Source organism: Chamaea fasciata, unplaced genomic scaffold, assembly GCF_029207755.1.
Source record: "Chamaea fasciata isolate MVZ Bird 193981 ecotype frontalis unplaced genomic scaffold, bChaFas1.0.hap1 SCAF_2, whole genome shotgun sequence".
In the NCBI taxonomy this organism is placed as follows: Eukaryota; Metazoa; Chordata; class Aves; order Passeriformes; family Sylviidae; genus Chamaea; species Chamaea fasciata.
The window spans coordinates 17,804,295-17,832,100 of NW_027094087.1; the positions used below are offsets into that span (position 1 = coordinate 17,804,295).

The 27,806-nt window shown below is 39.5% G+C and overlaps 1 protein-coding gene across 1 annotated transcript; it reads left to right on the plus strand.

Moving 5' to 3' along the window:
* The first annotated feature begins 1,599 nt into the window (after positions 1-1,599).
* CIP2A (cellular inhibitor of PP2A) lies at positions 1,600-27,806 on the plus strand. Its single transcript, XM_066175131.1, has 21 exons — positions 1,600-1,724; positions 2,757-2,904; positions 4,191-4,303; positions 6,193-6,287; positions 6,919-7,015; positions 7,969-8,091; positions 8,243-8,385; positions 9,106-9,181; positions 10,270-10,500; positions 10,971-11,130; positions 11,987-12,128; positions 12,869-12,968; positions 13,864-13,982; positions 16,506-16,698; positions 19,583-19,657; positions 19,741-19,851; positions 20,431-20,627; positions 22,535-22,648; positions 24,481-24,563; positions 25,064-25,203; positions 26,229-27,806. Exons 1-21 carry the CDS (start codon positions 1,623-1,625, stop codon positions 26,397-26,399), a joined length of 2,733 nt encoding a protein of 910 aa, XP_066031228.1. The 5' UTR covers positions 1,600-1,622; the 3' UTR covers positions 26,400-27,806.

A 27,806-nucleotide genomic window follows, 5' to 3' on the forward strand; every position in this document is an offset into this window, starting at 1 on the left:
AAAAAAAAACACAAAAAACAATTAACCCTAGCAATGCCAAGAAATACTAAAATATGTGTCCAAAGAAAGTAGTTGTCGATGAAAAATGGTACTATGGGACACAAACAGCCCAGCCCTTGCTCTGTAGAAGCATATAACTGACCTCTTTGCTTGCAGAATCCAGCAGCCTGGCTGACAGCTGGTTATCACAGGTACCAGAATGAGGAACTGCTGTGCTGAGACACCCCACCTCCAGCACAGTCCTTAACAGAGCACAACACTGTAGATTTTATGAAATTACAGTCTCAGCAGTCCCCCAGGCGCTCACTCAGTCACAGTGATGTTCAGCCTCGGGAAAAGGCTGAGTGACAAGGAATCCCAGCCTGTGCCTCCCAGTGCCTACTGAGTGACTCTGAAGGCTGAGCAGGGACAAGGGCCGGGCTGTGGCGTCTTTCAGAGGGCACTTGGCAGCGTGTTTTGGACTCAGATTTACAACAGTCGTGGTGGCTGCAGCTCTTGGTGCGGCATCCAGGTCTGAGGGCGACTCCAAGCCCACGTTCCAGTCACTTCTCCAGTGTTCCCCTGCAGCAATCATGTGAAGCAGGGGACACGAGAAGGATCAAGGACTTAAGAGAGGCAAAAGAGACACAATGACATTTACATTACATTCACATTGCTCGCCTGTGCTTTACGGCAGTGTTTGTGCTTTTAACAGTATAGGAAAATATAGAGGTCAATAGAGAGATTCCTATACAAATTTGCACGCCTAATATGGCAGAAAACAATCCATGCACGAGTTGAGAAAACACGTTCAAAAGCTTCACACAGCAGCATCTACCTGCCGAATCCGAAAGGTGGGTGGGTGAGTGCGTGTGCGCCCATGTCGAGGGCTTGAGCAGTGAGGGGGCGGAACGTCTTGTACACTCGAAAGGTTCGGGCACATGGCGTAAGGAAGAACATGGTCCAGTAAGGGCGTGATCCCGCTGTGCCGGGGCGCTCCAGCTAAGGGGTACGAGGAAAGGATTCCTGTTGCAGCGCGGGCGGGCGCGGTGCCCGCAGCGGCCCGCGGAGTCGCTGTGTGAGCCGGACGAGCGGTTCGGTCCCCGCCACCGCCAGGACACCGCCAAAATGTCCCCTTCTGGCGGGGGACGCCAGGGAACCGCGGGCGGGGGGGGCTAGCTTCTGGCCGGGCTTAAGCCATCCCCAATAGCAGAGGAAAAGATAATGGGGACTAGAAAGACAACAGGAAGGCGAGGCAGGGCTGCGGGCGCCAGGTGGGAACCGACGGCAGCTCCGACCGGACGCGGCTCTCCAGAGACTAGGCGGCTGGAACACTCAGCTCACCCCGACCACACAGAGCTCCGCTTAGGAAAAGCATCCCTCTGGATCGCCCCGACGGCACGTGAGCCCTAAAGCCGCTGTCAGCGATCCAAGCGGCCGCATTCCCCAGCTCTCACCCTCTCCCCCGAACCGTGCCTGCCGCCCGCCCCTGCCTCCCTTAAGCAAGATGGCGGAGGCGGCGTCTCCCGTGGTGCCGCGCGGCGGCCGCTCGCGCTCAGTGGTCGCTGCGTCACGATGGCGGCGCCGGCGGCGGGAAATGCGAGTGCGGGCCGGGTGTGCAGCGTCTGAGGGGCCGCGGCGCCATGGACGCCCCGCGCTGCATGAAAGCCCTGCTCCATGCAGCCGCCGAGTACCGTGCCGCCAAGACAGCGCACAACGCCGCGCTCCTCCAGCGCAGCCTGGAGGTGGGAGCGGCGCCCGTCCCGGGGGCGCGGAGGGAGTGGGGCGGGGAGGGGCTTTGGTGTCCGTTTTTGTAAGGTTTTATGGTGTGTTTGCCAGTCTATACGCACCCAGGGCAAGCAGACAGTATGTGTTACAAGGGGCTTGGTTTTTTTGGTTTTTTTTTTTTTTTTTTTTTTTTTTTTTTTTTTAAATAATTATTTTTCCCTAAAATTCTGGCCCGCATGAATCATTTCAAAGCTTAAAAAATAGCGTGTGAATGACGAACTGGCCTTGTATCTGGAGATTTCCAGTTCCGTGCAACACGTATTCAAGCGTGTTTTCTGCTAAGGAGGTGGGCCAGTGCCTTTCCCTGATCTTCAGGTACAGCTTTGTGTACAACTTATGTGGTGGCCTTTGAATTAATCTCCAAGTTACCTTTTTCAAATACAGATTTATTTTAATTACTAGAACGTTTATATGAGAGTTAGTATCTTGCTTTGCTTTCCTCTCTATATCCCTTGGAAAGAGACTCAGAGGGAATACACAAAACCAACATTATGTGTCTCCGTTATGCAAACTATGAATCGTGTCTGCCTGTATTGGCATGAAGGTGTATCTTTTTTGGCCTCTTCGTATATAGTGCTCCCCGAGCTCAGGTTCCATTTTTTCATCCTAGTCACAGAGTGCTCCCAAAACAGCCCTGAGTGCCACTGCAGATCATCCCGGAGTGCCACCTTGGGTCCCTGTCCAGGCCTTTGGAAGGCAGGCTGATTGCTGCATGTTTGTGTTGGGCAATCTGTTGGGTTGTTCTTTCAAAATAAATAAATTTGGTACTTTCCAAGCATAAAGGAATGAAAAGCAGATTTTTTTCTATTGCTTTTTTTTTTTTTTCCCCAGCAGATGTGAACATAAATGTCCCATTTAGAATGGCACTTACATTCTCAGTTTGTCTAGTAGGACAAAATCTATTTCATACCACTCTGTGCTTTGACTTCTGTGTCAATTACATTGTTGCAGCTGAGTAAGTAAGGTTGTTTTTCTCTTTTCATCTCCAGGTTATCTCTGGACTGAAGCTTACCCGTTTTTTTGCTTCAAACCAGATTCTACCAAGTGAGTGTCTCAGTTGCCTTGTAGAGCTCCTGGAGGACACTAATATAAACCCTTCTCTGGCCTCGTCTGTGGTTACTTTGCTGTCACAGCTAGGTAAGGTTTGCATCTGAACTTTTTATCTTTTGTCTGGGCAAGGGAAGTTAAGACAGATGCTGCTTCTGTGGCATGGATGATTAGTGTCTTGGAAGAAGCATAAGGTGTGAGAGATGAAGTATTTTTCATTGTAGTGGAGTGCTTGGCTAAGCCACCTGTTGAGAAGTTTTGTAGTGAGAAGGGGGTTTGAAGTCGTCCCTGTGAATGACAATGATCATTTTGTCAGAATTTGTTTATCCACTGGGTAGGGTGAGAAATTATTCTCCTGTCCTTACTTGTCAAAGTATTTTTGGAGCTGGAGAAGACTATCTTTTTAATCAAGTGAGAAACCTGGCTATGGCAGGCAGGGATAGGGAGCAGACATGTCACATCCTCAACTGTCATCACCTCTGTTTACCTCTCCCACTGGAGTGTTTGCTGGCAGTGTGGGCTCTCCAATAGCCTGGCCTATGTGCATCAAGTTTCCTGGCTGCAAAAGAGGTTCTACTGCCTTTAGCTTGTGTCCTGAGATGCCTTTTTTGGGGTTTTTTTCCTCCCTCAACTTCATGGAAATGCGACTTCATTGTCCAGGGAGCTCTGTGCTCAGAGCATAACCTACATATACAGGGAAAAGTTACTCCACCACTGCTTAGTTTCTCATCATATATGAGTAGTTATTCAAGATTTGAGTCCTTTATGATGCTCCCTTGTTTATCTTCTTCTGATTCATGGAGTTTAAGCCTCTCTGAGCTTCCTTTTATGTTTTTGGAACAATTACTGTAAAGTTATATTTGTTGCTTGGGTTTGGTCTGGAAAATTTTAAGAATCGAGTCCTCTTCTAAATGATCTATTGCTCTACTTGTTTTGCTCTGCATCTCTTAGAGGGTTACCTAAACAGAACTGGCTTCTATTTATTTATTTAACTAATGCTAGATAACCCTAAGTTATCAAATTGAGTCTACCTTTCCACCACAGCACGAGGCAAGAAACTGAGCTCATTGAGTTTAAGATCTAAGCCTTTGAAGTGCAGGTTTCAAGATCTCAAAACTGAACCTTGGTAGGTAAGAGGTAGACTATTCTTTCAGTACCCAAGCATCTTAAGAAAATGGATTAGTGTTGTAATTAACTGTATGTCCAGAAGTCAGGTAGAGAGGCAAGTGCATAGGAGCTGTCATTTGTTTGTAGCTACCTTTAAAACATACATGCAGAACTGGTCAGAGACTTTGGCTTCTGTTTCAACTGGTAGCTAATGCAGCAGTTTCTTTTTGTATGAGATGGGGTTTTTGCTAATAATTCCTAAATTCCAGTTTCAGACACAGAGACTAGAGAAGCTCTCCAGGACACCTATAACCTGACCAGTGTGCTTGCAGGAGTGGTTCATCGAAGTTCTACTAATCTGAGTGACCCAGTCTTATTACAGGTAAAGGAACTAAAGCTTAATTATCTTTGGCTACTGTTGCATAATAAATATTATACTGTATGCATATAATAACCTTTCAAAGGCTCCATTGGAAATAATGTGTCAAGGGAAAGTTGATTTTAGCAGTGTACTTTATTTGCTGTATGAGGGGGGTATGACAGGAATTTAACAATCTATAGAGTTCTTTGTACTCTCTTTAATTTTACTGTGCTTCTCACCTACTCTAATCAAAAAAACCCCAAAAAATTCCACAAAGCAAAAATAACAACCAGCCAAATAAAATGCTGCTTTTCAAAAATTATTTTAAAATGTCACTGCTTGAGAGCTCAGAGAATTGATTTCCAGTTGAGGTATTTGGCTGTTTCTCCTGACACAAGCTGTTTCATAACACAAGCCTGGAGATCATTTTGCCTAATCAGTACTTTGACAGGGGTAACTGTGAACAAGTGAAAGCAAAGCTGTGGCTGCCTGTTTTCATGCGAGGTTTGCAGAGCATATGTGGCCTCTTTTTTTCTGGTCAGTGCTACACTGCCAGTGAAAGCCAGGTGCTGTACTAATCAAAGCTTACAGTGAATGTCTGACATCTATCAGTTTGAACTCACCAATTTTAACCTGCCCTTAAAGTTTTCTGTATTTTTTTCCAAATATGCACAGGTTTTCCTCTAAGCTTTCAGCAAGTACTTGCTGGTTACCTATTGTCACTTGTCTTTTTCTGAAAAGCAGAAAATTAATTTACTAGTCCTGTGGCTCTTTTTCTGTGGAAAATAAGTCAAGCATCCAGTAAAGATCCCTTTTCTTGTGGTTTTGCGTATTTCTCAAAGCACTGGGAGTACCACAAGATGTAGGGGATCCAAGTGGCTGGCCAGTCAACAGGAGAGATTTTTTAGTCACTAGATAGATCCAGTCTTAAGACTTTGGAGCTCTTAGATGTCTAAATGGCGAGGTTTTGTTTTAACTGCTAACCTCTTCTGTGATTTTTGTTGACTTTTAATTGACTTCTGTTATGTGCCAGAAGAGTGTTGCATGAATGACTTTGATACATTTAGATCTGTTGGCAGTCTTTAAAGCAAATCTGTTTTCCTGTAAGCATCCTTTCTACAAGAGCTTGCAAAGTCCTTTTTGGATTTTGATTAGACTTCTACACCTTTCATTAGGACAGAATGGAGAACTTGCTGGTGAAGCAAAGGTGGAGAATTGAATGTGATGCCTTGAGAGGCTGACCTGGATCAGAGACTAGACTGAAAAAAAAAAAAAGAGAGCTAAAAAATAAAGTAGGGTACACTTTGGGCACTACAAGAGCCTGGCCAGGGCTACACCCAAGATGGACCCAAAATGGTCACAAAATTGACAACCGGTCATGAGGTTTCACATTTTTATAAGTTTTGGTCCATTTGCATATTGTCCAATGAGATTTTCAGGTTATGGAGTCCCATCCTCCTTGATTGCTCTCTTCAATTCACTGTTTATGCTTTTTGGGCCTGAAGCTGCAACGGTGTCCTTGGTTCTTGGGCTGGAAAAGGATTGTTTTGTCTATTTAACCTATGAGGAGAACTTGCTAACACCTAATGCTAAGCTCAGAGTTACACACCAAGGCAGGACAGAATCTGAAAAATATGAAAGCTAAAACTTAAGGTATCAAATGGGCTGAAAAGGTAACACCACTGTCAAAATAAAATCTTAACAATGTTTTTGGGATTTACTAAGTATATCAGTCTGTTAGGACATTACAATGTGCTGGCAGCAGCTTGTGTAATTTTTATGTTAATGTTAGAGTCTGAAAATTAATTCAATTGTGGTGTCTTGATACTTGTCCTTTCAGTTTCATCTTTTGTAACATCCCTCCTGAGGTGGTGTAGGACAGGTATGTGAACAGCTTTCTGTTTCCTCAGGATATTCAGTTGCTGCAGACACTAACCTACAACGTTCCCATCTTTTGTGCTGGTGCCAACATCGATGGATTAATTTTGTTTCTAATGCGTCGTGTGTAAGTGTGTACTCAGTGTCTTTTCTTATGGGAAACAGTGAGCTAAGTTTCTAAACTTTCTGAAGGCCATTAGAGTACTGTACTAACAGAGTGTCCAGAGTGAGCTGTGCTCTGAAGTGTACAGACTTTCCTTTGAAAACCTTGTACTTGTTACAGATTGTCAAATGCAGTTATTGTGGGACTTTGGGTGATGGAATATTAATTGGCCTCAGCCCACCTCCACACCTTTGGGAGCAGGGAGCTAACAAAGAGAAAAGCCAGGAGGAAATTCATGCTTGTCACTAGGAGCAGACTTGTTAGATTAATAAAATTTTGATTCAATTGCCCTTGTAAGAAATCTAATGAATCTTAGAAGTATATGTAATAAAGGACCTCTGATAGCAGTGATCTCTGACGCTTCGGGGGTTTTTTCAGACGTACTCAGTTAAAAGCTGCCCACACTGCATGGATTACAATCTGAATTTTGCTTTGCCTGGTGAAATGGTGTCTCATTAAAAAACAAGCTCCCACCAAGACACAAAATAAAATAAAAGTCCCCAACCACCCAGCTCTCCTGTCCCCCATCCTACAATGTCTTCTAATTTAATTGAGGATGCTTCAATGAAAACATCTTTTGGGCTTTTCTTTTAAGACAATCGGATGAAGATGAGTTAACAATACCGTGTTTAGGACTCCTGGCAAACCTCTGTCGTCACAACTTGTCTATTCAGAGTCAGATAAAATCTTCGGTAAGAGCTTTGCTTTTGTGTCATGATTCTCTGGCTTAAGGGTAAGAGTTAATTGACTCTAGGTAATTACCTTAGTACTTCCTGAACACTTTCTTTCAGCAATGATAACCCTGACCTGCCTGTTCTGCTGAATTGGCAGTTGTTTCTCCCTTTTTGGAGAAAATAACCAGTAAAACAGAAAGTTGTGTGTTCTCTTTCCCTTGGTACATTGCTGTGGTTTTGCCCTGGCTTGTGTTATGTGTTTGGTTTTTGCAACTGTTCTCTGCATCTGAAAGGTGCAGAGAACCTTAAAATTTGATCATTTTTCCCTAGAAAAACTAAATGTCATTAAAGTAAAAACTGTAGATGGATTTTTCCTTAGCAGGAGGGAGATCGGTCTTTCATAAATCAATAAAATAGCACTGATCTTCATGTCAGAGCTCTTGAATCCTCAAATACATATAAATATCTGAACTGCTTGGTTCCTGTGTCTTCATAAATCAGTGCAAATGTTTTATTTTTTAATTCATAAAGAGAAATTAATCTACATAAAAGCAAATGTTGTTATGTTTACCTTGGAAGAGAGCCTAGGGGCAAATAAAGGAGAAACTATTGTCCGATCTGATCATTACTCAGAGAAGGGATGGGAGTCAATTTTGGTGACTATTTTCTCTTATAGGCTTTAGCAAAATTACTTTCTCATCTTTCTTTAAAATAATGATGGAATTTCTTCCTTGGTTGGTTCTCTGTTGTTTTGGGGTGTTTTTTCTCATTTTTCCTTACACAGGTTGAAAAGAGAACATTACATCAATGCCATTATTGTGCAGTAGAACAATGAAATTGCTTTCCTGGACAACTGTTACCATACCAACTTATTTTTGTATTATTCATTATTTGTATGGCTCATGTATAAATATGTCAAACCTGTCAATTAGCTGAGTTTGTAATACCTTTGTTTCTCCTTTTTGCTGTAGAATAATGTGAAGAGTTTCTATCGCACCTTAATAAGTTTCTTGGCCCATAGCAGTTTGACTATGGTTGTGTTTGCACTTTCGGTGCTGTCAAGCCTTACCCTAAATGAAGAAGTAGGAGAAAAAGTAAGTGAGTCATTGAAGTTGTTTCTATTCTTAAGTTGTAGCTAAAACCAGTTGTCACACTGGCCACAGAAAATTCTAATTCCAGCTAATTTTTATAAGCAAGACACCCAGAAAAGTACGTGCCTGTGCATAACTTTCTGCTTCCTTTCAGCTCTTTCATGCTCGAAATATCCATCAGACATTTCAGTTAATATTCAATATTGTTGTAAATGGGGATACTCAAACAAGAAAATATTCTGTTGATCTACTCACGGATCTTATGAAGAACCCTAAAGTTGCAGATTATCTTACCAGGTATGACTTCATTTCCTAAAAGTATTTTTCCTAAGGTCTAGTTCAGTTTCTTTGCTGTATGCTATTTGAATTTTAAACCAAACCCTGGGAAAAAAAATCCCAAGATGCTTTTTGAATGTTGCTAGTTGATTATAGTTATAACTGCTATACCTGAACCTAATGGGTTTCTGGATTACTAGTTTGACACAGAAGTGTGACTCAAAACTTGTTTTTTTCATTGGCACTGAAGGAATACTGACACCTTGTTCTGTAATTTTTTGTCTGGACAGTGTTGGTAGCCAGACCACAAGATGAGTAGCTATCCTGCCTTTTACAGTGCTATATAACCTTGAAGTGGAATAGTATGGTTGAAGTTTTAAGAAGTAATAATTTTTTAGAGGGTGAGGAGGGGTGGTAGAGTTGTTCTGTGGAGAGTTTGACTAGTAGTTCTGCAAATTCCATTAGCGGAATTTAGGTGCTGATTTTCAATCTAAATCAAGCAGTAAGAAAACTGAAAAATCAGAGCTTATTTTAAGGAATTTGCTTTCATTCTTGGAATATTTTTAATGCTTGTACTGTTTCAAATAGAAATTAAATTATCAAAACTATCACTGTATTTGAAGTGTTTGGGGCTAAGAAGGAGAATAGGGCACTTTCATTTATCACTTCGTGTAGGTGTCTAAATGTGCTGGAATTTCAATTTTATTTATAGTTTTTTTTTCTTCTCTATGCATGCTGTAGATACAAGCACTTCACCTCTTGCCTTGCTCAAGTATTAGATCTTCTTCATGGGAGGGATCCTGATTCATCATCCAAGGTACTTATACTTCTTCATTTAAAGGCTAAGAGGCTACAATCCTAATCTAATTTCTTTTCTGTTGTTATAAATAGGTTCCTTGTGTACAAGGTTTGGTAATGAAATACACTGCCTTCAGGACTCTTAAATGACCTAGAGAATTCACCAAGTTTATATTTTCTAGTTATTCAAAAGGCTGTCAGGTTGAATTTGTAATGTTGAGGTTTTTTGCCAGATTGTTTGTCTGCTTTCAAGCAACAGATGTAAAGACAAAAAGCCAACATAAACACCTTTAGTGCTTTGGCTAATAAGAAATTTTGAGATCTACGAGAAATGCAGTGTATCCCACTTTGCTCTCTAAACCTTGAATTAATACTACTCCAACTTCAACGGGTGATCAGGGAACCCTGATGCTAATTTCAGACATGTTCAGCTAAGTGTTCTCACCTTAGCTCAACAAAGAGATGGCACTTCTGTTCAAGCAGTGAACTGTTACATTCAACTTTGTCTCACTACCTTATGTAAATGAAACATTGGCTATCTGTCACTAAGGGCTAAAATGTAAAATGTGAAAATGTTGGGGCTGAATATACCTGTGAAACAGATGTGGAGCTTTTTTCTGTGAATGTCTTACACGTCCTAGTTAATGATAGATGCTACTGTTCCTCTCTGAGTGATTTTTGTTGTTGCTTATTGGGTTTATTTAGAGAGACATGTTGACAAGGAGCTTTCCAGGGTGGTTTTCTCTTTGTGCATGCTCAGAGAATGGATGTGCATCCATTCCTGTTTAAGAATGTTTTCTCTTAGATGGCTTTCTTCATGCTGAGTGTATACATGTTTGTTACTTTTTACTGTATCAGTAGCCAGCAGTCATGTCCGAGGAAAAGAAAGCAATATACTGAATACTGTCACAAGCCTTCACCAGTCCAATGAACAGTTTCTGCTGCTGACTTGGCTTTAAAGAAAGAAAACTATTCCTCAGAAAACTTTCACGTGCTAAGAGGAGTTGCACAGAACTTGTGAATTTCTTTAGAGTTGTGTTAGGGAGTTGCAGTTTCTGTATAAGTTCTTGATGTAAAAGCATTTGAACTCTCCTTCACTTCACACAGATCTTAGAGCTGCTGCTTGCCTTCTGCTCTGTGCTGGAGCTGCGTCACACCCTGCGGCAGGCGATACTGGAACCAGCTGCCTTGCCAGTCTCTGGAAACACCAGACTTGGGACTCGCTCAAAGAGCATTGAACCATCTGTTGTTGCATTGGTGCACTTGTCAAACCAACCCTTGGAAGGCTCTGAAGACTGTTCAGGTTTAGCATTGCAACTGTTCAAAGAGATTTTTGAGGTACCAAGACTGATAGCTGAGTTTAAAGAGCTTCTCAGTAGCTGTATTTTTATTTTTAAACAACTAACATAATTTGACTTGAAAAATAGCACATACAAAAATACCTGTAATAAAGTTCATTGTAAAATAGTTATGTTGAAATAAACATAGTTCATAAAACAATCATTCTTTCAAAGACATGCAGTATTTTAGAAATGTATATGTTGTAAGTGGAAGACATGGCAGTTTATGAAGCCATGAGGTAGGTAGAAAACTGTCAGGATTCCTTTCTAGGATTTACAGAAATGAGGAAATTCCTGCTGTTTCTGTTTCCTGTAAACTTCCGCCTCCAATATGATACTGGTCAGCCATCTCAAACCTGAAATAGCAAGAGGCTGAGAAAACAGGAACATAGATTAGTGCAGGAGGGGGTAGAGTAAGCTTGGCTTCCCGTTTCAATGTTGACATAAAATAAAATGTCTTTATTACAGGATGTTATTAACAATAAGAATGGTGATTCAGCTGAACGCTTAATGGATATTTTGCTGCCTGTTCTTCTTGATCATCTTCAGATGCCAGAACAGATTGTGGATGAGCTATTAGTGAAGAAAAAGTGTGAAAGAATGGTCAAGGCTATTAATGTCCTGACAAATATCCTTTTTATGTGCTTATTGGCAGCTGATTTATTATTCTTCCACCATGATCTGCTCTGAGATGTTAAAAGACGTGTCCCCCTTGGGTCACTTTAATAGCTTCTAATGACAATAACTGCCCTAATTTTACTTAGGAGTGTCATCCTGCAAGATCTAAAGTAGCTTTCTAATGGCTGTGAAATTATTTTGTAATACAGTGGTGCAGGATAAAATGTTGTGACTATTCAACAGAACAAAAGCACTTTGCAGATCAAAAACAAAGATGAGTGTTTTCTGTTGAAATTGTGTGTGGAGTTTGGGCGGCCATCTTCTTGATCCATGTAGTATTGTTGCCTGGCTAAGTCAAGTGCAGCTCCCAGCCAAATATGATACAAATTTATGTCAGAGAAACAAGGAAAAAAAGTGTGGAATGATACAGTTTTACACTCCTCATTGAGTAGTTGGTGTCCACAGTAAGTTAAGTAAGGAGGCCATGACTGCAGGGTGTAGTCCTGCATTTAAACTGACTTCTGTGGAGAAGTCTCTGCTAGCTCACTTCTAGGTAACTGGTCCTTGTATTAGGGACTGCCTGGTCTCTGTCTTTTGTTCACCATGTTTCTTTATGCCACCCATTTTATTGAGGTTTCCCTTCTCTGTTTCCAGTAAGTGTGTGTATTGACTGAAAAGTGAAATTTATTTGACTTGTGAGTTGGGTGTGATTTAAGTGCTTTATTTTGTTGGGTGTTAAAAGTATTTTTAGAGGCTCTTGTGCTTTGATGCCCTAGCTTTTGCCCTAGCTTATTATTACAAAATGTTGCCTTTTGTTGCCAATACCTAGGCATAGGTATATTGAATTTATTCTTAACTCTGCCTACTGCTCTGCAGAGATGACACACTGAAAATGCATGTCTCGAAGGTGCTGACTGCCAGCCAATGCACATGTCTGATAGAACACCAGTTTCCTTATAGTGGGATTGATACTGGTTTTGGGACAAAATCGGTGGACTCTAAAATGTGGTGAGCACACATATTTATCTAAAATAAAATTAAGCATGCCTGATGTGAAAGTTGTGATATTGTTGCAATGGAAAGAATGTGTTAGTTGAAAGTACCATTTAAATGCATATAAATGAGTATTGGTATTAAATCAAACTTAGTATTTTGTGAAATAAAAAGTAATCTTTCTGGTCAGTTCATTCAGATAATGTTTTTGCATAAGCTGGAGATCCACTTATGTGGAACAATGACCTTAAACCTCATGCAGTATTTCAGGCTGATCCGAGTTTAAGCTTACTTAGAGCTGCTCATGGCATGTGATTCTCATTTTGATTTTATGCAGAGTTCTAAAATATCACACATCACTATGGGGGGCAGTTGTTGCACTGCAAATTAAATACGCATTCCTTCAGCTCAGTGTCATTATATCTAAAAGTCAATATAGCTATAAGTTACATGGCCAGAACCCAGTGAAATATAATTGGACCTATAATTAAACCCTCCTCACTTTCAGCCTGGAAGTGGTGTTTTTGGTCTTCGTTGTTGCCATCCTTGGCATGCTGGAGATGCTCAGGCACGCGTCCAGGGAACTTAATATGATCTCTTTGGTTCTAGCATTGTTGCCTTGCTAGATATATTTATTTTCTTTTTGAAGGTATTTATTATTATTTTTAAATTGACTGAATTTGTCAGTGCTGATTTGACAACTCACTTTTTTTTTTTTTCCACTCAATTTGCTTTTCTACTTGGATGTTTAAAAGCAAACTTGCTGCTGATATTATTTTGAAAATGCTTGATCTTATGAGCAGATTGCGGCAGGATGTACCTGGCATGAAGGACAGCTTCTACAAAATGTTACAGGTATGATTTTAAAATGTTTTATGAAGTGTATCTGGGAAATAAAGTGTCACTACACTACAGTAGTTTTAGTTAAAAATGTTTTGCATGTTTATCTCTGAAGTGGCAAAGCTTCTAGGAAAATACAGTCCCTTATGCACTATTCCTAAAGGTTGTTTCACTTTTAATTATTCTAAAATAACAGTAGTTTGCTTTTACTTGCAGTCGTTTGTTTTGGTAATGCATATGAAATCATATTTTAGCTGCCTGGTTAAGAATTATCCTTTTAAGACTGCATTATGATTTCAGTTTAATGGTAGAAAACTAGAAAACAATTACCACAACAATATAATTCTTTGTGGGGTTGGTTACTATTAAATATGTACATCTAATTTGGAATTTAGCATGGCCAAAACAGTTTCTGGTACCTATTAGTCACATGATACCTTGATAATTTACTTTATAGATGGAAAAGCAATCCAGACAGTCAAACACTTCTTGCTCTTTTAGAGATTTTTCATTCTAGAATGGGAATTGTGTAATTTAATGGGTAACAATGAGTTTTACAGTCCATGATTAATCTTTTTAACTTCAGCTAGTGACCTTTTATGTTGAGTATCAAGCACTTGAAAACTTGCAGGAATTAACTAGCCTCTTTGCCTGTTGTGTTGCCTTTAATGTAAAACATGGTTTCAAATACTCAGAAGTATATAGACTATTTTTTAAATCACTTGTCCTCCATGGACTTCAGGTTCAGAAACTTAGAAGGGGAAACTTTAAGAAGGTAACTTAAGTTTTGAATAAAGCATTTCTGTGCTCATGGGCCTTGATATTGTGATGTTTTGATAGTCCATGTTTTGTGGGTTTTTTTGTTGTTGTCTGCTCTATTTTGCTTTGACTAAATTAATTTCTTTTTTAGGATCAGCGCTTGATTACACCTTTGACACTAGCTTTTACATCAAACCATGGAGAGCAAGTCCAGTTGGGGCTTAAAATACTGTTTGAGGCTGCACCCTTACCAGATTTTCCTGCCATAGCGTAAGTATTTTTGTGATACTCTGGTTAGATTTGACATTTTTATGGACTTAGTGATATGCATGTTTTTTGGAGTACTATTTCCAGCTCATCAGAGACAGAAACTTTTAAAAAATTGTCTTGCTTCTGCTTTATGAGACAGCAGTGATCCTGGAGGCCAGAAGAAGCCATCACAATGCTGATGGTGTTCATTTTATGTCAGGGCATAGAGAGCAGAGGAGCGATTGACTCCTGTCCCTAGGTGCTCATTTGTCTGAAGTCTGTGCTTGGAACTTAGGGTGCATCTAACATTCTGACTGTCAGATTTCTCTCTAATGAACTCTGTCAGGTGTGCCACTTCTCAGTCCCTAAAGCTTTGCTCACCCTTTTGCAGTAGCTTCCAAGAAAGAACAGATTAGGATAAGACACAGGCAGGTGGCAGTTCAGGGAGTATTTAAGGTGGTTTTAACAATGGAAAAAGTATTGAGAAACTCTGTTTGATGGAGTCCTTATTTCTGTAAAAGTAATAAAATACAAAAAAAGAAAGATTTTAATTTGTATCGCAACCTGGAGTTGGACCTGACAGATGTCAGGGCAACAAGAAAGACCATTACATCATCAGCAAAAGCCAGACCTGAAAGTGAATGCCTTTCTGCTGATGGGGCAGGGAGGAGGCCTGTTGACAAAGGACATGGAAAAGGTTGACATACTGAATGCCTTGCTTGGTCTTCACTGATTCCCAAAGGCAGAGCAATGTCCCTGAGAGCAGTGGGAAAGCCTAGAGGAGGCAAGACATTTACTGCGTGGCACAGGGTCAGGTTATGGAAAATCTAAACTAACTGGGTGTACTGAAGTGAAGACCTGACAGGATGTGCCCTTGAATGCTTGGGGAGTTGTCTGTTCTCATTCCAAGGCCACTCCAGAATGTCTTGGAAAATTCATGGTGACTGGGAGAGGTTCCTGAAGACTAGGAGAAAACAAATGTAACTTCTGTCTTCAAGAATGGCAAAGATGGTCAGTAGCACCCTGAGCTGCACTTGGACGAATCCTGATGGCAGGGTGATCATTCCCCTCTGCTCAGCTGTGGTGAGACCACACCTGTAGTGTTGGGTTCAGGCCTGGGCTCTCCAGTGCAAGAGAGATATGGACATCCTAAAGGGAGTCTAGGGAAGAGGTGTGAGTGTGTATTACACAAGGCGAGACTGCAAGAGCTGACCTTGCTTACTTTTGGGAAGACTTGCAGGGTTCTTATCAGTGTTTTGAAATGTCTGATAGAAAGGAACAAAAGAGAAGGAGCCAGGCTTCTCAGTGGTATCCACTGACAGAACAGATGGAGACACAAACTGAAATATAAGAAAAAACCTTTTCGATTTCTTTAAATATCAGAAAAGAAGCCCTTTTGCTGTAAGGGGAGGTCAAACTGGAAAATGTTGCCCAGAGAAGTTGTGGAGTCTTCATCCTTTGAGAGAGTTAAAATTACAAGGCATAGTCCTGGGCTGCCTGCTAAGAGCAGGAGAGTTGAACTAGGTGGTCTGTAGATGGGTCCCTTTCAACCTTAATTATTCTATAATTATATAGGTTTGTGGATATAAAAAACATTGTTATAATGGCCAGTAATGAATTGTCTGGCTGAAAGAATGAAGGATCTGTAGAATCAAATATGTCTGGAATTGTACAATGGAACAGGCAAATAACATGTCTATAAATGCAAGCTAAAAATAGGCTCTGTTCACTTAGGAAGCAATTGAGACAGCACTTCAGTGAAGTGGTTGGCTTAGCTTAGTAATTTATCAAGAAGTAATAAGATAGTAAGGCATTTATCAAGAGCAAAAAATTTATAACTGGTGCCTCTAAAATCAGCTCTTTTCGTTTATCATTCTTGTTTGAAATGTTATTGGTACCTGCCTTGAAAATACCAGCCACAAATTACATACAGACAGTGGAATATAGGTGCTGAAATTACTTTTTTCTAAGCTTTTGAGTTCTCTTCCCTATACAGATTTAAATAGATTGCACTTATATCTGCATACTTAAATTTTGGTTAAAACTTACAAAATCAAATGTGCTGTATGCAATACAGTATTGTAAAATAGAATTGCGGACAAGGAAAAAATGAGCTTTATTGGCCACTCTGCCTTTCCTTGATTCAATCTTATTTTTATGCCAAATAAAAATTCTTACTAAGTACTTTCTCAATCTTCTTTGAGACAAACAGTGGCCTAGTTTTATATTTATATATCTGAATAATAACAGGTGAGATAACCTGTTTTTCAGGTTCATAAGAGATATGATCTGTTGTTCAAAAGGACCTGAGCACTATGCCCTTTCTGATGAGATTCTGTATTTGTCTCTAAAGGTTAGCCATTATACTTTTTTTTTCCTTTTTTCTGTATCTCTGCCCAGTTTGAGCACATGCCCAGCACATATCTTCGTAATGTGTGATAATGCAAATGTGACTGTAAATTTTTTATGAAATTGTTCTCCTGTTCAACCCTTGCAATGCTGTTTGTAGCAGCTTGTGTCATTAATAGCCTTTTGCTTATACAGGCTGGGTGAGAGCATTACAGCAAATAATGCCTACAGACAACAAGAAATGCAGCACACAGCAAAGAGAATCCAAATGCAGTCACCTGTGACCAACACTACTTCAGTGAGATGTTCTTCATCCTATCTTTCAAGTAATGAATCCAAAACTTCAAATATTGAGGAATTAATACAGAAACTTCATTCTGGACTAGAGGTTAGTAGAATTGATATATGCTTGTGAAACATTTGACACTTTTTTACTGGGAGGGATGGAAATTAAAATCCAAGTGTCAGACTACTGTGTGTGTAACAGTTAGGTTTGGTTTAGATTCCTGTCTGTTTGGAACGTGCTCTTTTTACAGAGCTCCTGAGCAGAATTCAGAGATCCTATGTATGTTGAGCTACACCTGAAGGCAGGGCTCCTTACTGACAGCCCTCTCCAGTGGGTTTGCCCACAGTCATCTGAGCTGTCAGATGGGGAGGCAGGAGCCAGGTACAGTCCAGCTGCACAGACTTGCTGGGACACATAAAAGGAACCTCCTCCCTCTGCTTCCTAAGAAATAGCCTGTAATAGAATAGAGATGCTGAGCTGCTTTAGGGAAGTGTGGTGCATCTCTTGTGTGCCTAAACACTCATACTGGCATTCTCCTTTTGTTGGCTGTAGCTGACAGCTGACTCTAGCATTTTGTCTTGGTTTAGATAGACAGGTATCTGCCAGGGAGGGTTGGAGTCTCCCTTGAAATGTAAGCCCCTCCCCCCTTTTCCAAATTATTATAAATTTGCAATTAAAAGGCTGTCAGGGAAAGATTTTGGGAATAGGTATAGCAGTTCTTCACTAGGGATATAAAAATACAGATGTTGTAGTACAGGAGAATAAGCAAGCAAACAAACAAACAAGAAATCCTAGAAAACCCTGACAGAGTCAGAAATACAACCTGACACCCTGTTGGTCGGGGTGTTGGAAGCAGTCCAAAGTAAGCCCTCCTGGAGTGGCAGATGTGGTTCTGTTGGAATAGAGATGGTCCTGTTGGAGAAAAAGGGTTCAGTAATGGTGAGATGGGTCCGGTCTTCCTCCAGGGATCCAGTGGAAAACTGGATACCTAGTGGCACTGTGGCTCCTTTTTATCTAGGTTAAGATGGTTTGGCTCCTCCTCCCTGTGTGGAGCATCTTACAATAGTACAATGTAATGTGTCATGTCGTTGGTGAGCTCTTAATGGTCCGTTAGCAGAAGATATCCCCATGGGAGTAGTGAAACAATGAAGAGATAAGTAACACTCCACCATCTGATAAGCGACACTGACCCATTTGGGCAAAGATAAGCAATTCTCCTCCACCCAGATGGAACAGAATAACATGTTCTTTACAAAACCCATGACACATTTGCAGTTCAGCTTTTGTGGCCTTCTTGGAAAGGTGCTGTTATTATTTCAGTAGGCAGTTTTAACTTCCCTCTGCAGCAGCTTTCACTGTGAATGAGATACCCAACTAGGCACCACATACCATATGCTGCTTTTTGGGCCTTCCTGGCAGATACTGAATATATTTCCTCTTTCCCTTTTCTGTTCAAAATAAGTTACCTTTTTTGTAGCTGCTTTAGACTGAGAGATGTTGATTCTATTTTCTTTTGGCTTCAAAGAACAGTATGCAAATTGGGAAAAGGTATAGAAAGTTTCTTGATAACAGCTTGATATCTGTATTAGTGGTATTGCCTCCAGCCTTAGCTTTGCAACTCTTATCTCTTTGTTGTAACTGATTAAAGTGAAACTTCGAGAGCTACCAGTTCCAGTCAGATGCCAGAATAACAGTGAAAAAGGTCAGGTGAGTCTTCCTTGGCTTACTTTTTACTCTGCCACTGGATGCTCCCATTGATCATCCTTTTCAGGACTGCATGTGACAGTCTGTGGGTGCGTTGCTGTGGATATTAATGTAAATCAAAGCAACCACAGGTGCCTACACAGCACTAATGCAGCAGCTTCCAGTAATGTGACAGATTGTAAACCTGCTTCGATTTTTTTTTTCAGGGGAGAAAGTTATTGATGAATTGTTGAGTGATTCTTTTCTTAGACCTTCTAATTAGTAATTCAAAAGCAATATAGGCATTCACTTAAAATACTTGAGTTCTGTCTATGTATTGTGTGAAGCTCAAATGTTTCTAAAAACATAATTTATAAAGCAATTTTCATAGTATCACTGTTAAGAGAGCATTTCTAGAGTCATTTCTATGTCCTTTAGATATTTTAAATTTGCAAGCAGGAAAATAAACTGCTTGTTTCATACTTTAAGGACAGAAAAATGAACTGAGAACTGGAGCTACACAGGGTCTCCTGTTAATTTGCAAAAAGCATTCTTACATAGTGGTTCAGGATGGTGCAGAGGTGGTGGCTTTTCTGTAGGTGTTCAATGTATGAATAGCTGGCATAGTTTGCACTTGGTCGTGCATTAGCATCTGAACAGCTGCTCAGAACTGGTGTTACAGCAGCACTGCCTAAGAGAAAATACCCTGAAATCACTAAGTAGCATTGTCACTTGACTCAGGCATATACTTTAATAAACACTTAGGACTTCTTGTGCCATACATGGTGCATTTCCCCTAGTAAGTCACTGGGTTAACAAATTAGATTTTGTAGGTCCTCAGTAGTATCCTTTCCAGTATCCTAGAAAAACTTTCCTGGGCCTCTTCTCTTAATTTGTATTTTGAGAAGGCCGCAGAGTATGAACAAGAAGTTTTAACCATATGCATTTTGTGCTGATAATGTTAGGGCAGATTATTTTAGGTGTCCTATGAGAGGCCTACTAGTTCTCCAGCAAAGATTAGACCAAGGAGAATGATTTTAGAATGGTGATTTTACCTTTTTATAATGGTGGACTATAGTCTTCTGCAGATGACTCCTATTAAGCCTAACCATTTCAATTGCTCACAAACTTTTCTCAAGGGTCAGGTGGATATCTTTGTGTAGATAGCCTCAGATACAAAAATGAGAATTCAAAAAGCCTAGTGGCAGGTGTAGTTCACAAAACCACTGAGCCCTTTAGGCACACTTACCTGTGTAAGTAAATAGAAATTTCCAGTATTGGTAATTGGAGAACATTTCCCCAGATGAAGGAGCCCTTGGCTGATGTGAGGATATCTGACATAATGGATGTCTACGAGCAGAAGCTGTCGGCGTTAGCAGTGAGTACAACCTGATGTCCTTGGGGGTGCTGCAGTTCGTACTTTCAGAAAATGTTAATGAGAAATGTTCTCCCTGTATGCAGTCTAAAGAAACAAGGCTGCAGGATCTTCTGGAAGTAAAGGCAGTAGCTCTGGCTCAGGCTGAGAGGCTGATGGCCCAGTACCGGTGTCAGAGAGCCCAGGCTGAGTCTGAGGTGAGTAGAGGAGCTTTGAGGTGGGACTGAGTGATTGACTGGGGAACTTTAACTGTGATCACATGTGGAAACTATACTGCTTATCTGTTAGCTGTGCTTGCAAGTTAGGGCAGTCTCAATTTTCACCATGAACATCTTGTTTTCCTCTGGATTGTTCTTTGGCACAGTTTTCTTTAATGTCCTTTCCCTTACAGGAAGTCGACAAAACCAGCCTACTCTGCTCATTATTGTTTGTTAACCATTAGCGTTAATTCAGCAATATTAAAAATTAATAAACCCACTTACTAGAATTCTCTATAAAATTTTCTGATATATAAAGAACAATTTCCTGTCTGTGCCTTTTGATTCACTAGTCAGAGGTAAACTTTCAAATAAAGCTTGCTTTTGTGGGTTCTGTATTTGAGGTTAATTTGTAGTTAATATTAGGTGAGAGAATTTATTCTCTTAATGTAGTTGGTGACATTTTGGTGTTAGATCTATGGCCTCAAGCATGCCTAATACAACTTGAGAAACAGAATTCCCTTTAACGTATGTGGCTTTTTTTTTCTTTTTATTTGGGGGGTGTCTGTCCACTCAAAGGCAAGAACTCTGGCTGCAATGCTGAAGGATGCAGAACGAAAAAATGAAGAACTTAACGATTTGCTGAAAGCTCAACAGGTAGAATCTGAAAGAGCACAGACTGATATTGAACAGCTCTTTCAGCACAACAGGAAATTGCAGGCGGTTGCTGAAGAACATGAAGTACTAAAAAAATCCTATCTTGATCTTCTTCAGAGGTAAGACATGTAGGATCTCTAAACAAGTATTTTGCATGAAAAGAGTTATGATGTCCTTTACTGGGCTAGGCACATCTAGGCACATTAGAAAAGCAACATTACATTGCCATGACAAGTTTTTAAGTGAAAAGTTCTTTTCTTTTTTCTGTTTTTTTTTTTTTCCTTCTATATGCTTGTCAATAAGGTTAACTTAAGTTGTTCAGGAACTTAAATTTATGTTACATTTAACATAGTTAAATTTATTAATATATTAACATTCAGCTTTCAGTGGAATGAGGTGCTGAAGGTCCAGTTCAGGAAATAGCACAAGCTTTGTATTAAAAAGGAGCATTGTTCTCTAAGACACAGAACTTACAGTGCTTAGTTTCTGTTAGCATTGTACCATGCTCTCAGTATCTGTCTTTGATCTTACGTGCTGTCTTGATAACATGCTTGCAAGAGTTCTGCAGAAACAGCCAATATCAGTATGTTTGCATAATGTAGGTCTTGGCATCGTTGGTCAAGTCTGTGCCAAATTTGACTTAAATTAGGTAAAAGTGAAGTACAGAGGAAGAAGGCACATTGTATGTCCTGAATTATTTGTAAGTGTTATTTTCTTTGGGATCTTTAACTAAAAAGAATATGTGAGACACAGAAAGTACTTAAAGATAGAAAATACTTGAAAATAGAATGTGCTTTGGAAGAATAAAGGCTTAAAAGAGCTTTGACTTCTCAACTCACATGAGCTGGTCTGGTCACTAGGTGTCAGCAAGGCAAAGAAACTGATAACACTGAGATCAACTTTCTTGCTTAATAATGGGAGCAAGCATTATTAGACAATTTTGAAAGCATATTGCTGCCAATAAAAGAGTCATTGAGGGAGGAAACTATAAAACTTTTCCATTTCTAGATTTCTTGAATAAGTGCCTAGTATGGTCATTGTGGACGTGTCTCCATTTTTCCTTGAATGGTATGCAGTCATACACTTTGTGAACATTTATTGTTTAACTCGTGGGAAATAAATCAGTCTCAATCTAGTATCTAACAGATTTAAATTCTTCAAATTAGGAACAAAACTTTCAAATCTTTACAATATGTTTCTAAAACAAAAATTTAATTTTTAAAACAACCTTCATACTTCAGATAAGCTGTTTCTTAAAAACAGTCAATTAATTGACACCAGGGGATAGAATTTTCCATTTGGTAAGAAGGTAGGAAAATGTTTGCTTAAAGCATGAAATCTGCCTCAAGCCTGTATTAATTACACACTGCATTGTCTTCAGTATGTTCAGTTTTTAGTACGAGAAGACAAGGTCAAAGAAGGTCATAGGTTAACTTAAAGGGTCCTTTTAAAGATGACTGACATACACAAACTGATATAGATTAGCTCTTTGCAAATTTCTAAAGGTATTTATAGTTTTGTCAATTCCTAAAAGTTTTCTGCTGGAGGGAGATTACATATCCTAAAGTATTAATGATCAGGAAGCAAAGGATCCTCTGAAGCTTGGCTGGTTTGTTTGTCTATTTCCTTCTTCCAAGTCAACCATTGGAACAGGCTGCCCAGGGAAGTGGCTGAGTCACCATCCCTGGGGTATCTAAAAAGTGGGTAGATGGGGCATTTAGGGACATGGTTTAGTAGTGGACTTGGCAGTGCTGGATTAATAGTTGACTCAGTGATTTAAAGGATCTTTTCCAACCTAAATGATTCTGTGATTCTAATTAGTTCACTTAAAAAAAAAAAAAATTTAAAAAAAAAATCAGAAAATCTAACACACTAACAGCCAGCTGTCAACAAAAAACACTCAGCTTCCAAAACCACCTTGCTTGTTGCTTGGGTGGGATGATTGCACAGATCATGTCAAATATTTTTATTTGGCAAGCTATTAAAGTAAAAGCTCTCTTCAAAAGCAATTACATTTCATTTGTAGGTGTGAAACAACTGAAAGACAATATAAAGGTCTACAGATAACATGCAATTCACTAAATAAACAAGTGGAAGCAATGACGAAACTAAATGAATCACTCAAGCAGCAGAATGACAGGTAAGTTCAGTTCAGTCTTTTTAAAGCAAGTCAAACAGTAAAACTAAATGGCACTTTAGTCTCAGTTTTTCAACTGTGCTTTAAGTAGCATCTGAGAAGTGAAGTTAGAGAAAGCCAAAGATGCTTCAGGGTTGGTTTGTACATTTATGTTGGATAAGAATCTGTAGTACTGACTTTGGTGGTTTATTTGCTCCTTAATTGGTTGGAAATGATGAGGGAATATTGACAGACTTCAGCAATAGTAGGAAGAGAAAGATGATGGCCCAATTCTTAGGTGCACTTGGCAGAGTGTGGAGGTGTTATTTTGGTTGTCGTTGAATTCTTAAATGCTTTTATCACCCAAAGATTTCCATGTATTCTCTTTTGGCCAGCAAGTTTTCTCTTAAAATGTTGTCAAATTGGGGGAAAAAAAAAACCAACAAAACAACCATCCCTACTAAATGAACACATTTGAAAGTTGTATTAGAAGTCGTGATGAGTGATATTCTGCCTGTGGTATAAAACATCTTCTTCAACTATAAGACTAGCATTGCCTATGTCTTCTTGAGGAGTAATTGTAATTTTTCCTTTTTGATGGCTTAAAATAGAGGTCTGATATACCTTTCACCAATGTAACTAAGGGAATATAGGGCACTTCTTTGACAGATTTTATTTAATACATAACTTTTCGGAAGATGTCTTTAAAATATGTTTATAGGCAGGCCTTGTATTCAGTTGAGAATTGAAATGCTATTCTTGGTTTTACTTGCAAAGTTCACCCTTCCAGGCTCTTGCCTTGTCAGTAATCAGAGCAGTCCCAATCACTGCCTTGTGTTCTGATTCAGATGGGAAATTTTCATACTGATACATTAGTTTGCTACTGAATAAATTTGGTTACTTACATGGAATGGTGCAATATGCAGCTCAGGGTAACTGGGGAGATATTCTGATGAAAGTTGACCCTTGTTAACGCCAGTCTGGAGGAATAGTTTCCTATGCAGATACTCTTGAACTGCCACAGAAATGGAGACTGTGGAAACACATATCCCTCCCTCTTGCTAGAGGCTGCAGCTTAGACACTGGTAGATAGGCAGTAATAAGCAAGTAAACAGAAGTGACAGCAGATGCCATCTAGGCAAGGCAAGTGGCAAACAGAATATGCCTTAGAAATTTGGCTGGTAAGGGAAAAAGTAGATTAGCTTCGGAGAGTGTAAAGTGCTCATGTTAGAGCTGTACTGCTGGTAGATGGCAGTGCCTCTGTACTAAATGGGTGTGGAAACTGAGCATTACCCAAACTAGTGAGAACTGAGGCAGACCTGTACACAAGCTATGGCACTGTCTTATGGTGTGCTTGCTTTGAAGTGTTGTGTAACAATCCAGGAGATGTTCAGAATGGTATTTTTTCTGTATAAGATGGCCTTGCAGGGATAATACCTGAAACAGGTTTTACTAATTGCATTGTCTCTTCAGGAGCATAGTGAGAGCTAAAACCCCAGCATCCTTAATCACCAATAGCAGAAGATTTTTACTTGTATTGAATGACAATTCTAGTTCTTCCACAGTATTTTCAATTATTTGTGGCTGTGATCAAAGGCACCAGTTTCTGGGCTTCGTGCTCCAGGTATCAGCCTTTTCATTATTTCCTACCATGATCAGAGAAAGGCAGTGACTGTGTCATGGTGACAGGAAGGAAATAAGATCTCTCTACTTACACCTTGCACATTCATAGGTGTGATGATTTGAAGCGCTTGACAGCAGTTGGAAATAATACAAAAATCATTTTAGCTTCTTAGGACGGGAAATGGTGGCATATCTCATTTTAATCATTAAAATTTATTTCTCTGCACTTTTAGGACTGCTGCACAGTTAATAGAAAGTGAAGATCACAGAAACGAATTACAGCAACAGCTACAGGAGAGAGATGGCACAATAGCAAGTAAGTCACCTACCTAAAGGTCACTGAAGCTAGAGAACTAACTGTATTAACTAGATGTTGTTATTATGGGCTCTAGATAAGCTGCTGTATCTTCCTGAGCAATTTGTAAAGCGTTGAAGTTGACCACAGATACATAATTTAATAGTTGAATGAAACTAATTTTAATTTTTTAGAAAGGATGCATGAAGTTGATTTTTCATACTTCACTGAATCTCTGCATAGTGCATATTGTGTCCCTTCAGGATCTTCTTGCAACATGTCCATTAGAACTATTTTCTGTAGGAACTGCAAATTAGAAGAGCTTAATTTAACTCTCTCTGCAAATGACTGGAAACAACCACTAAAATTTAGCAGTAGGTGGCACTACTCAGTTATCCAATTAGCAGCCATGTTGAGTCTAAAAAAAAAATTAATTAAAAAAGCCCCTTGTTTCCCAGGCTAATGCAGTATCTGTTTTCTAAGTTTGGCATCTAATCTTTTAGTGTGTTCATTTTCTTAAGCCTTGCAACAGACTATAAATGTTCTGGAAGAAAAAATAAAAACTCAACAGAAAGAAAAAACAGATATGGAACAAACCATCAATATTCTTAGGAGGGAATTAAGTGAAACACAGCAAGCAAGGGAGGAACTGAATGTCAAGGTAAGAATTATTTGCGCCTGCATTCCTGCGATTGGAGTTTTAGGTAGAGTTGGTAAATCAGTTTTTTGGTGGTTAAGTACCTAAAGACCCTAGAGTAGCTGATGTAGTAGTGGACAAGAACAAATTCTCTCAACTTTAATTGTATAATTCTTGAGTTTTAAGTAAGGATCAAGTTCTAAGGAGACTCTGTGAGGCATGGTGTATGAGTATGTAATGTTGGGAAGGGAAAAAACCCACCAAACCTGTGGCATGGTGTTAAATAACAGAGTGTAACAAATTCCTCTTCGGGATTTTTGACTACTGAAAATGTAGGTCAGCTTGCTTTCCCTCCCTTTCTCACATTGAATTAAGGTACATATGTATGCACCAAAATGCACCTAAGGTTCTTTTGATCATTGAAATTCTAACAAAAAACCATTTTTCTTTCCAAGAAAAAGTGTATTTTTTCAAAGAGAGACCACTATGGCTATACCAAGTTAACAGGGTAATGTAAACAAAACAAACAAAAAAATACCCCAAGCTTGAGTACAGCCTACATGTCCTTGACTGCAGGTAAAGCTCCCTCTAAAATCACAAGGCAGAGATTGATTTTACGTGCAAACTAATCAGCAAATGCTAAGTGTGCAGTCTGACAAACACATTTACTGTATTTCCATTTCCTGGAAGCAAAAACTTAATCTCTTCAGGCCATATTATCCAGTATATAGCAAATATATTTTTTTGTTGTCAGTAAATATTTACTGGTGTGGTGCTTGAAATGAAATGTAGATGGTAGCACAATGATAACAAAGGAGTTGGTGCTTTCCCATGGTATCCAACATTTTGCACTGTGGCAGTAGCTGTAATCACTCCTGTGCACCAACTGTGATGCACAGTTGAGGGAGATTTCTGAAACAAGCTTGTAATTTTAAAGCTGCTTTTTAATTACTTGCTTAAGTTCACCACCAGGCCACTCAGCTTTCACAGTATTGTGTGTTTTTAAGTTGGTAATGGAGGAAACTATAACATTTTGTTTGTTTCTGCAGGCATCTTCTCTGGAAGTCCAAAAATCCCAGTTGGAAGGATGCTTGGCAGAAAAAGAAGCGCTTGTAAATCTGCAGAAGGAAGAATTGGACAAACACGCCAGCATGATTGCAATAATTCACAAACTAAGTGGTGGCAAGCTAAGTGCAGAAACAGTGAACCTGAGTTTGTAGGGCTCTGTTTCCTGTGCTTTATGTATTCTGTTAAGTGAGCTAAATTACAGGGGTGACTGCCAGCTTTGTACACAGCATATGCAGTTTGGTTGCCTTTTTACATAATGCAGTTATTGTTTAGAAAGGTCAGCAACAAAAAAAAATATGTTATCAGAGCTGCTGAATTAAGGGGTTTTTTTGGGAGTTTTACAAACTGAGTTGGGAAAGAAACTGCAAGTGTAATGGGTTAAAAGCTTTTAATGTCAAAGTAATTTGCAGACATGGGTTTTTTCCCTTAAATCTCTTGGTCATGGGGAAGGGGGAAGGGGTAAGTAAATGTTGGGAGGGCTTTTGTTGTTTGGGTTTTGTTCCTCCTTTTCTACCAGAAAGTGCTTGAGTAAACAAATTCTCATAGGAAATGCCAAGCATGTTAATAACTAAATTGATAAATGCCAGTTTGACTTTGTCAAATGGTAGAATGGGAGGGAAATACATCAAGCTGCTCACCAGAGTAAGGTGTAAATGAGGTACATGTCTGCAGAAAATGGTGAATTAATCTTTAGCATTTATGTGACAGAATCCAGAGTATGTAAATACTGATTTTATTTTTTTCTCTCAGTGGAAAAATGTACTGTTTCAATATGTTATTCTAAGACAAGTGTAGCTGAACGCTGGGTTGCATAGCAAATAAATACATGGACATTTTGACGGCATGTTCTGTGTTCTTTCGTGGCAGTGTTTTTCCAAATGATAATGGATAGTGGCTAATGGAACTAGCAAATAAATTGGTGTTTGTTTAAACTTCTGTTTAAAACATATATCTCTCTTTACTGTAAAAAAAAATGGAGATTTTTGTATTTAATTCATGCAAAGAAATACCTGTGTAAGGGGTTTTGCTTTTAGGCATCTTGATATTACCAGTTCTGTAATCAAAATAGTTCTGTAATAAAGTTTCCTGTGCTGTTTTCATATTCATGTTATGTGCCATATCTACTGTGATATTGGACATTTTTCCCTTTCCCCACAGGCTCTCTCATTTAGTGCAAGGAGTAGCTGGCACCAGCACAAAAAATAGCACTGCAGTAGTCGATTTTTAATTATCTGTGTCGTGTCAGGTTGTCAATTGCATGTTCTACAAGCAGAGACTCTTGTGCTGTCTTCATTCTGAGCACCCTCACGTCTCAATATTGGGCACTCCAGTACTTCATATCTGAAAGTAACTGCCTTTTATTCTATGTAATCTGGAGAAAGTTTTCCATTTACCACATGGCTTTGTATGTTATTTCATTCACGCCTAAAAATACTCATAAATGTGTATTTATTTTTCTGTACTACGTGTTTTTCTGTGCTTTTTTCTGTCTATTTCACTTTTGGTGTACTTACTGGGAATAATGACACAATAAAGGGTTTGGAGTTGATGGTCTTCAA